Source organism: Homalodisca vitripennis, chromosome 4 (assembly GCF_021130785.1).
Source record: "Homalodisca vitripennis isolate AUS2020 chromosome 4, UT_GWSS_2.1, whole genome shotgun sequence".
Classification (NCBI taxonomy): Eukaryota; Metazoa; Arthropoda; class Insecta; order Hemiptera; family Cicadellidae; genus Homalodisca; species Homalodisca vitripennis.
The window spans coordinates 104,996,210-105,007,500 of record NC_060210.1 but is presented as its reverse complement, the minus strand read 5'-3'; the positions used below and the strand labels follow the sequence as shown (position 1 = coordinate 105,007,500).

Sequence of the window (11,291 nt, the reverse complement as noted above, 5' to 3'; positions counted from 1 at the left end):
TGCGTTGGTTCCACAAACTAGCTGAAGAACTTCTTCTTGGAACTGCAGTGGTAAATAGTTGGTTGGCCTACAATAATTTTCTTAACCACACTACATCTCATAATAAAAAAAAAACAAAACTTAGTCTCTATCACTAAGTTCAGAGAGGAATTGGTCTGTTCCTTGATGAACGTGTAGGACGAGCCACGCATTCCAAATGTGACCACTACAGGGCACCACTACCTGACGTCATCTGCGTTTGTTGGTGGAGGAGTACAAAAACGCCGACAAAGAAAGGTGTGCAAGTTGTGCTACAAAAATGTATCAGAGGAAAAAGGACGTAAGGTAGCAAGAAATTTGACACAAGTAACTACGTTTTGCAGGGAATGTCCCGAAAAACCATTTTTGTGTGAAACATGCTTCAAAATTATACACAAATAGTATATCTTCATTCATCTTTTGTATAGGGTAATTTTGTATTTACTTATTTTTCTTTACTTATAAGAATTGAATTATTTGAATAGAAAGGAAAGCAAAAAATATGAAAATAAATAAGATACAACCTTTTATTTACTACATTTACTTTTTGTGAAGCTTAAATAAAATAAATCTCTTTTTACTGTAAAATAACAAATCACATATTTTATTCTTCCTGGTAGCAATAATAAGGCTAAAACCTTATTATTTGATATTCTAACACCTATAAAAATACCCGTCGGGCAATGTGGCCCAACAAAAATGGCCAATGTAGCAAACTCATTCATATCACTAATAACGAAAATAAACACAACAAACAACGTTCTGTTAATAGCTGAACTCTTCATAGTTCAATCAGTTTCAGTTAAAGTCGTCAGGGTGCAGCACAGGCACGAAGGTAATCAAAATGGTGGGTACCGTCATTGTTATGCTGTCGGGCTACTTTACCCGACGTGCAATCTCTTAAAGACGTAGAGCGTCGGTCCATTTGGTCCGACATGACAGCTAACGTGTTAAACATGAGAATTTAGATAAGATAGGAAGAACGGGCTTACCTTTATGAGACTGGTAGGATATTCCTCTTCTTCTTCGTTGAGTATCTTCTTTTTAATGTTTCTATAATGTAGAAGAGAACCCTTCCAGTCTGGTGAAGTAAGCCTGTTCACTCTATCACATCTACATTCTTTAGTTAGTATTTAGTTCTTTTGTATAGGCCTTAACAAAATAGTTCTTAGAAAATATCAGTCCAAGCGATTGTTTGGATGTTTTAGATGTTCCTGTGATGTAGAAGGAGCCACAATTATAGAAAATAAAAAATTACACAAATTAACAAAATAATAGTATAATATGAAACACCTTTAATAAGTATCAAATCAGTAATTTTCTGCTCTATACTAAATGGAATATCTGAGAAGCTAGTAAAAAGATAAAATAGTTTTTGGAATAGTTTATTGAAACGAAAGTTTATTTGGTACTCTTACAGTAGAAGTTTAAATAAACAAGTTTTGTAACAATGGGAAAGATTTAATTGAAATTTTTATAATTAAAATAAACATAAATATATGTAATTCTGCAGCATGAACCAAGACATACGTGATACTCACATGGTATTGGTGCTGGAGTAATGATATAATACTGAGCCTATGATTGTTTAGGTATTGATTTTCAAGTTCATTCTCAAGCATGTAAAGTACTATTATATTCAGGTCTGTTTGAAGAATAGAAATATTAATATTAGAGATGTAGCCTTGAAAGGTGTTTGATACAAATATACAATAATAGTCCTTTTTAACACTTTTTGATATATTGTTTTATTTTTTACAATGTACATTCTAAATATTCATCATCACATACTTGCCAATGATGTCTTGATTATGTCAATGAGATACTTGACAAGTACCTGATGATGAATTCTTAGAATTTATAATGTACATTGTACAAAATAAACATATATATCGAAAAGTGTTAAAAAGGTTTATTATTGTATAGAAATATTAATTTATTGTTGAATCTTTTTGTTTATTTAATCTTTATATTGTTATTTCAATTTTTTATTTCAATAGTTGGCAAATGGTGTAGTGGTTACAATGGTTATCGCAAGATAACCGGATCAAGCAACATGGAGCGTGGCTGCTTCTTGGATGGGTAGCCGCTGAGCGATCCTATCCTTGCAAGCAGCCCGTCTACCCGGCCATTGGTTCCCAGGTTAAGTATTAGAGAGGGCTTCTTAGCCCTAACTTCACCTGGTAAGGTAATACTTTACTCAAGTTTTTACTTTAATAGTTGATATTTAATTCTGTTGCTAATAATAGATTTCTGGTTTTAGCCAGTGGTTCCTCTGCCAGATAAGGTACCATTGACCACTGGGGAGGAGGATGAGGTGGTCCTGTATTCACACAGGGCTAAACTATATCGCTTTGCTCAGGGAGAGTGGAAAGAACGGGGTGTCGGTGACATTAAAATATTACGCCACAACAAAACCCATAAAATCAGGTGTGTATGAGTCATGAGTATTAATTGTGTTTGTGTCTTTGAAGGTGTTCAAGATCAAAAATAAATTATCAATACAATTGTTGAGTCTCTGGCGCCACGTAGCTTATAGCATTTGTGTGGAACGGTTTCAAATTGCTAATAATTGAAATGACATTTTATGTACGAGGGCGGTTCAGAAAGTAAGTTTCTTTGGTTAATAAAAAAATGCAGAATATACTTACAGATTTTTTATTACACACATTTTAAAGAGCAACTCTTACACTATTTTTCAACATAATTACCAAAATTATTTAAACACATCATATCTGGTTACGAGCTTCTCAATACCCGCCGCGTAGAAGTCTCGCCTGTGTACGTAACCAGCCGCTAACAGAGTTTTTCAGTTCTTCGTTGTCTGTAAAGCGCTGAGATCCCAGCCATTTCTTCATATTGGGAAAAAGGTGAAAATCGCTGGGCGCCAAATCTGGACTGTAGGGGGGATGTTCAAAGATGTCCCAGCCAAAACTGTTCAAAAGGTCCTGAGTTCGGGCAGCTGTATGCGGCCGCGCATTGTCATGCAGGAGAACAATGCCCGAAGTCAACATTCCCCGCCTACGATTCTGTATAGCCCTTCTCAGTTTTTTGAGAGTGTCAGAAAAAGACTGCAGCATTTATGGTTGTCCCTCTTTCCATGAATTCCACTAGAATAATCCCTTTTTTGTCCCAAAACACTGTTGCCATAAATTTTCTTGTCGAAAATGTTTGGCGACATTTCACGGGTTTTCTTGGCCATGACGTGTGACCCCATTCCATCGATTGTCTCTTTTGTTTGGTATTCACATAGGAGACCCATGTCTCGCGGTAGCGCGAAAGAAAGGTTAAAGCGGATCCCATTCTCTTCTTTTTGTGCTCATCAGTCAAAAGTTTAGGGACCCAACGAGCACAAAATTTGTGAAAACCAAGTCTCTGTGTCACTATCTCATATACTAGAGTTCTTGAGATGTTAGGAAAAAATTCAGAAAGTTCTGTAATCTTGAATCTGCGATTTTCCCTAATCTTGTGGTCAATGCTCGCAACAAGGTCGTCAGTAATGACAGATGGTCGGCCAGATCGCTTTTCATCGTGGACATTTGTGCGTCCATCATTAAACAATTGGCACCATTTTCTCACGGCAGTGTAACTCATAATGTTTTCTCCATATACCGAACACAACTCACGATGAATTTCCACTGGTGGCATTTGTTTTGCCCACATGAATCGGATAACCGAACGTACTTCACAGTAGGCGGGAGACTCAATAATGGTGGCCATTTTGAAAGCAAGGTTGCAGCACAACAAATAATGTCACGACCTTCACAGCGGCACTGCTAGACTCTCACTGAACGGAGCCACACATCGCTACTCGGATCATGCCGCTACCCCCACCCGTTCACCAACTAGCCGACAAAGAAACTTACTTTCTGAACTGCCCTCGTAGTTCAGTAAAGTTATGAACAATAAAAATCTTAATATTGTGTTGTTTCAAGTTGTAGGTGGTACTTGGTCCGAGTCAAAATTCTCAGTTTGTCTATTTCCATCACGATTTTAAGTTTATGTAAGCACGCAATAAAACACAATAAATTTTAAAAATTTGGGGTTAAATGATTATTTTTAATAATTGTGGTTTAATATTAATGGTTTAATATTAAACTTCTATAAAAGTATCAAAGTATCAAGTATTAAAAATGTCAAACTGATCAGATATTTGTAATAAACCAATGCAGAGTCACAATATGGTTTTAAGAAGTTCATCTAGCATGAACCAATAATAATAAAAAGGCCCATTCCTGTCCCCATTCCTTTTTTATTTCTACCATCTTGTTTTCTTCTGCTGTGACAATTGCTATTTGCTTTTGGCCTCTGGCCAGTCGTAGGTGGTTGGTAGACGAATACAAACATATTGTGACCTGTATTCTGTAATTCAGTTTTAATGATTAGTGTTGTGTATAGTTCTTTTATTAAGTGCATGTTTTTAGAGTTAGTGAAGTTGACACACAACTTAGTGGTTGTGATTCCTGACTTAGGCGTGCCACAACGCTTTGGTATGATTTGTTTATTTTAACCAGTTTGTAATTATGTATTAAGTTAGTTAAACCTGAAGAAGAGATCAGATTGCAGATCTTGAAACGTAGTGTTACTGATTTTTTGTTTCACTGAGTGGTGGCAAATGTCCAGAAAATTCCTGTTTCCTTCACAATCCTTCCATTGTCAAAAATAAACTTCAAACAAAGAATTGATTCTCGGTATGGACCTGGAACCAGTAAACAAATCAAAGACCTTGAGAGCTTGCATCTTAAGTTAACTAAACACACTAATCATTTAACTTTTTTGCATAAATGTAAGGTTGAAAACCTTATGCCTATAGGGTTAAATCAAAAAACTCCTTTTCATAGTAAGAAAGCCTGTAAAACTTTGTCTTTCTAAATCTTTACTTAAAGAAAGAATTGCATATCGTAATTATGAAAGATGCCTCCTCTAAAATAGTATTGAGTGTAAAAAAACTGAATTAACAACCCTAATCGGTACAGAAATCAACAACATTCTCGAAAGCATCCAAAATAGATGTAAAAAAGTTTCTGAAATAGATAAAAAAAAGAAAATCTCCAAACAAAAAAATTAGGCCTAAACAATGTGATTTACCTAAAGATGGCAAGGTGAATACAGATGCAAATAATAAAAACATAATCAACCTTTCTTCAAAAATCCTTAATGAAGCGGAAATATCAGTTTTATCCAAGGGTTTAAACTTTTCTGTGGCACACAAATCGGTAAAGGCACTGGATTTCGTAAATGTAATCGAGTTGGCTGTTTCACAGTTATCTGAGGAACAGGGTGACCAGTTTCGTTGTGAAGCCAGTCTTTTGCTCAGGAAAAGGAAGGGTCCATTCCCGTCCCCCTTCCTTTTTTATTTCCGCCATATTGTTTTCTTCTGCCATGACGATTGCCATTTGCTATTGGCCTCTGGTCAGTCGTAGGTGGTTGGTAGACAAATACAGACGTATTGTGACCTGTATTCTGTAGTTCAGTTTTAATGATAAGTGTTGTGTATAGTTCTTTTATTAAGTGCATGTTTTTAGAGTTAGTGAAGTTGACACACAACTTAGTGGTTGTGATTCCTGACTTAGGCGTGCCACAACGCTTTGGTATGATTTGTTTATTTTAATCAGTTTGTAATTGTGTATTAGGTTAGTTAAACCTGAAGAAGAGATCAGATTGCAGATCTCGAAACGTAGTGTTACTGATTTTTTGTTTCACTGAACAATGGCAAATGTCCAGAAAAATCCTGTTTCCTTCACAATCCTTCCATCGTTAAAAATAAACATCAAACAAAGTATTGTTTGTTGTTTTCTTCAGGAATATTGGACTAGTCAAGGTGCTAGAGAGACAAAGAACTGGCAAAGCAAGTGTATCAAAACTAAAAACTAAGGGGCATCCCCATTACTTATTTGATATCGCTATGTGCGATTTCTGGTTATTCTTCAATCAGAGGAATCATTTATGTGGTTGTAATTTTTCTTCTGGAGCCAAAATTGATAAAGAGATTCACAAATATTTTGGCCACATACCCAAAAATTGAGTAGCTGGGTGCTTTCGAGTGGAAAATCCTTCTTCAAAAGTGCATTGGTGTTGGAAGGGATTATGTACTTTGAACACGCCTAATGTTGGTTAGTCTAGACAAAATCTCTTCAAATACATAAAAACTTTCAGAATGACCCTTGTAAATGAATATAGCCCTCTGAACAAATTTTAACATGGGTAAGCATGCTTGATTTGAACGGCTAGCTGCTACTACTGGCCAGATTTGCCTTAGTGATAAAAAAATAAAATTATTGATCATATTATATTCTTAGTTACAAATAATACAGGTATCTGTATTGAATTAAAAATCGAGACCACTGAATCAAATTTGTTGTATTAGTCCAACCCTTAGTTATGATCATATTGTAGCAACTCTTCTCGCTTTATTTTTAGCATAATTAACTAATATTTCAGGTTTTTATTTCAAGCCAATAAATTTTCCTAGTTTTTTTAACATTTTGGAATTGTTAATGCATTATCCCTTAGGTCTACTTTATTTTTGTCAAGAATTTCAACTGGAAAGAACAATAATCCAGTAATTTTTCTATTAAAGCAATAAAAACATTATTTCCATAAAAAAAAATATTGGTGAGCTTAATAATCTGAGAAGCAGCTATCAAAGTTAAATCTGCTACATTATCATAGTCATTTTTTAAATTTCAATACACATCACATCTTAGGTATCCCATCTGCGTCCAGAATTTTTCTGTAACACCTGCACGTATGTTGTGCAGGTTACAAATTACAAACTGAACATTAGACAAAACTATTCTCAACTGGCAAATTATCATCAAAGGATGAACACATTGACATTTTGAGGTTATTACAACACAAGGCAGGGTGAAACATTTACTATTGGACTGAAATTTATGCATCAGTCAATCATAACAATGGAGAACACTCGAGCCACCAATAATATGATCTACATGGCTAGAAGAGTGCATTCATTCGTATCAAAAGACAACTACTAACTTGGCTCCTTAAGATCACAACTGCTACATATCTGTATTTTGTTAGAGCATACACAATACTGACTATTCTGTGAGAACACAAGTTACTGAAGTGATGCATTTGTCTGCTCACCCAGTCTTTTGCACATGTGCTGCGCTATTATGCTAACTGATGATGTAAAACGTCTAACAAGTGTTTGTAGTCAGCTGCTCAAAAGCAATTTCCATTGAAAAACGCATTCCCGTTCTTGTTCGAAATACGCAAAACATGGATATAAGAGAGAGAGAGAGAAAGGAAGATAGAATGATTGTTGTTATTCCTTCCACTGAGTATTCCTCACACCTTTAACGCCAGTCCTCATGATTGTAGCCTACCAATTAATAATCAGCTGGTTTTTCAAATGACAGCTGAAATTACTGGTTCATTATTGAAAATGTACAATCATATGAAATCTGTTTGGATGTATTAGGTCTTGTTTTCCCAGATCGATCTTTAAATTTTATTTGTTTGTGTTTGAACAAAATCAATTATTTATTATTAAAACCAAACCTGGAATTGGTTAATTTACATAATTTAAATATTGTATATTTTTAATACTAAATTTAGACTCATACTTAAATTTAATTGCCAACAATAAACAAGTAATATTTGAACTATAGTAGTATAGTATAGTATAGTAATGTTTAAATGTAATAATGAACGTTTTTCACTGAAAATTTAAGTAAGGACAATTAAGTTCATTGATTTTCCTCAGTAAATCAACTCTTATAACAAAACAACATTGTGTAAACTAAATAAATAACTATCGTATGTTTAATAACTAGTATTTGACTACAGTACATAAACAAATGAACAAAATTCAAAGATCAATTCGGCAATACAACATGTAATAAATCCAAGAAAATTTAATAACAATTGTTCAAAAATAATTCCTGTCAATAATTGCTGCAGTTAAACAAGCCGTATAGTAATGGTATTTTGTGACAATTTCAGATTCTTAATGCGAAGAGAACCAATACTCAAGATTTGTCTGAATCATTTTCTCACTGCCGGGCTGGCCTTCACTGCTAAGGATGACAAATCTTGGCTTTGGTCTGCTCAAGACTTTTCAGAAGGACAACTGACAAATGAACAGTTTTGTTTGCGTTTGAAAACGGCGGAAATAGCATCTGAATTCAAGGCCGCTGTAGATTCTGCACAAGTATGTCTAGTTTGTTATAAGATCCATGTTTAAAATTTGATAGGATATAAGTGCTAGAAATAGTGGGAAAAATATATAAATGTCTATGGACTTAAATAAATATTAAAAATATAATATTCAATGTATTCTGGGTAATACATTTTAGTTTAGTGAGATTTAATTAATAATTCCAGTTGTACATTCACCTGTGTCATTATCTGTTCAATTGTCCATTGTTCTCAGTATTTAAATCAACAATTCAAAACTCTAATCAAACTTTCACTATATAAATTTAGCAGATAGGTTAAGTGTACATGATATTATCTTCCACTTACACTGTATTATAGTAAGGCAAAAAGCATATGAGATTCCTGATTCTGAAGTTGGTTTGTACTGAAATTTTAGATTTGTACTTTCCTCATTAGGGTTAATATGCAAGTTTTGAGATACACAAAGTTAAAACCAGATAACATTATTTTTACTGTTTCATAAAAATAATACTCTATCCTTGATATTTCACACAATTCATCCTCCTGAACCAATCTTTGAAGCATTGGTGCCACTGTATTTCTTTCAGCATTCATTGGTCTTCTTCAAAAGCTGGAAGAGTATTTGTAGGCATTAAAACTCAATTCAAAAGTAGTTGATTTGTCACTTTGGAAAAAGAAAAATATGTCAAAATCAGGACTGTATCTCAGGTAAGTAAGCGATTGTAGTTGAGGCTACTGAATGAAATCTACACTTTATGCGCTCATCCCAAAAACTCTCAATCCCACGTAAAAATTACAAGAATAACTATTTATTGCAAATGTAATGACAAAACTAACAATACCACATTTGTTAGAACCGGTTGAGAAATAAAGTAATCACTTCAATTTTAGTTGGTGAGTGTTAATGCTCTCTTACATGTGGAACATATATTCTTAAGTACAACTCCGAATTGTTTGTTATTTATCGGTCTTTGCATTACAACAGTTGTTTTTAAATAAAATGAAACATATATACAGATAAGAAGTTTTATTTTTACATAGAATTTACATTAAGATTTAAAGTTAGAAATGCTGCTAGTAATGCCTCCCTCTTTCAACATTGCATGCTTTAGTTCGGCTGTTTAAGGAATTTCTTGGCCTTTCAAAGATCTCAGAAGTAGTCCTGATGCTGTTACATCCTCCTTGCAGATGGAGCAATTCTTGTACATCAGTACATCAGGAATCTCTGTTTCGTATACCTCTGTTTGTAATTGAGTGTACGTACGATTAACTAAGGTAGCATTACTTGTAAAAATAATACAGGGTGACTGCCGGGAACCGGACGTTTTTGGAATTGCTAGTACACGCTCAGCCAAGATGGGAGAGGGGGGAGAGTGTGGTGAATGACCTCGCTATACAATGCCATTTCAGTAGCCATGGAGCAGTGGACAGTGGAGCATCGCATGTTTGCATACGACGCGTATGTGCAAAATGGCGAGTCTGTTACAACAGCTTTTTCGCACTCATTTCAACCTTGGACGCCATGGTACGGTTCCTACCCACAATACTATTCTCAGGTGGGTTCAAAATCTGAGAACGACAGGAGTTATTTTAAAGAAAAAATCTGGCCCAAGGAAGACCGTAAGGACGCCAGAAAACGTCGAGAGGGTGAGACTAGCCCTCATTCGGAGCCCAAGTCGTTCAGCAAGAAGACATGCAAGTGAACTAAGGTTAAAGCGGGAATCAGAAATTTTGCAAAGTGATTTAAAATTTCATCCCTATAAAATGTGTGTTGTTCAGAAGCTAAAGGAAAGAGATTACACTCAGCAAGAGGACTTCGACGTTCACATGCAAGTGTTGCTCGAAGATAATGACAGCACAATAATCATTATGAGTGATGAGGCACATTTTAATTTAAATGGAGAAGTTAACAAGCAAAATCTACGTTACTGGGCAACCGAGAATCCTCGCATAATTCACCAAAAACCTCTCCATTCAGAACGTGTAACTGTGTGGTGTGCGGTTGCCACTTTTGGAATTATTGATCCATATTTTTTTGAAGGTGAAAATGGAGCCTCAGTAACAGTCAACTCCGAACGTTACACTCACATGCTGAACGCTTTCTTACGTCCACAACAGAGAAGACGAGGTCTAGTCAGAAATGAACACATTTATTTTCAACAAGATGGTTGCCACACCGCATACTGCTCGCTTGTCAATGGCTGTGTCCCGTCGAATGTTTCCAGGAAGGCTCATTTCCCGTTTCGGCGACATCCAGTGGCCCCCAAGGTCACCAGACTTGACGACTTGTGACTTTGTTTTGTGGGGGTACCTCAAATCACGAGTCTACAACAACAAACCTCGCACCTTGGCAGAGCTAAAGGATGCAATCAAGACCGAAGTGGCAGCAATTGATCAAGAGCTTCTCGAACGTGTACATGCGGATTTTCTTAAAAGGTTAGAAACCTGTATTCAAGAAAATGGACACCATCTATTTGATGTTATATTCCATAAGTAACATTGTTCTTAAATGGCATGTAAGTACAAACATTTCTATGTAATAAAATAAGTGGTTTATGTTTATTTAAAAAACGTCCGGTTCCCAGTGGTCACCCTGTATTTAAAAAAAATTACTTTTGCCATACAATTTTTAAAATTGTTTACAACATTAAAGAATTATTATTATTATTACTACTATAGACTTTAGGTGACCTCATAAAAAACGTACTCATCATTGCTGTACATAGCCACCTTTTAAGTAATTAATACTGTAATACAATAAATATTGCCAGTGAACGCCAATCAAAAACAAATTTAAAAGAATACTTACAACACGTCTTAGCCTTGGAATGAAACTATCTTTAATAGTTATGAAATAATTGATAATTTAAATTTTTTTATAATTAGCTAGAAGACGGCTTTTAATGATGAGAAGACCAATAAATAACAAACAATTGGGAATTATACTTAAAAATATACGTTCTACATGTAAGAAAGCATAAACACTCACCAACTAAAATTGATGTCGGGTTACTCGTGGGACATCCTGTATATACCTGTCTTATTTAGTTTAGTTTTAATGATGGATAATTAGGAAGTGGTCTTTCACTGTGTTCTTTAATATGAGAGCGAAAACTTGCTATATT

General features: G+C 34.9%; 1 protein-coding gene across 2 annotated transcripts in view; it reads left to right on the top strand.

Annotated features, from left to right (window-relative positions):
• Positions 1 to 11,291, top strand: part of LOC124359881 (E3 SUMO-protein ligase RanBP2) — a 141,968-nt gene that overhangs the window by 86,636 nt on the left and 44,041 nt on the right. For both annotated transcript variants that reach the window (XM_046812995.1, XM_046812994.1), the window contains 2 exons: positions 2,282 to 2,448; positions 7,990 to 8,197. In XM_046812995.1, coding sequence (XP_046668951.1) covers positions 2,282 to 2,448; positions 7,990 to 8,197 — 375 coding nt within the window. The remainder of the gene's footprint in view (positions 1 to 2,281; positions 2,449 to 7,989; positions 8,198 to 11,291) is intronic.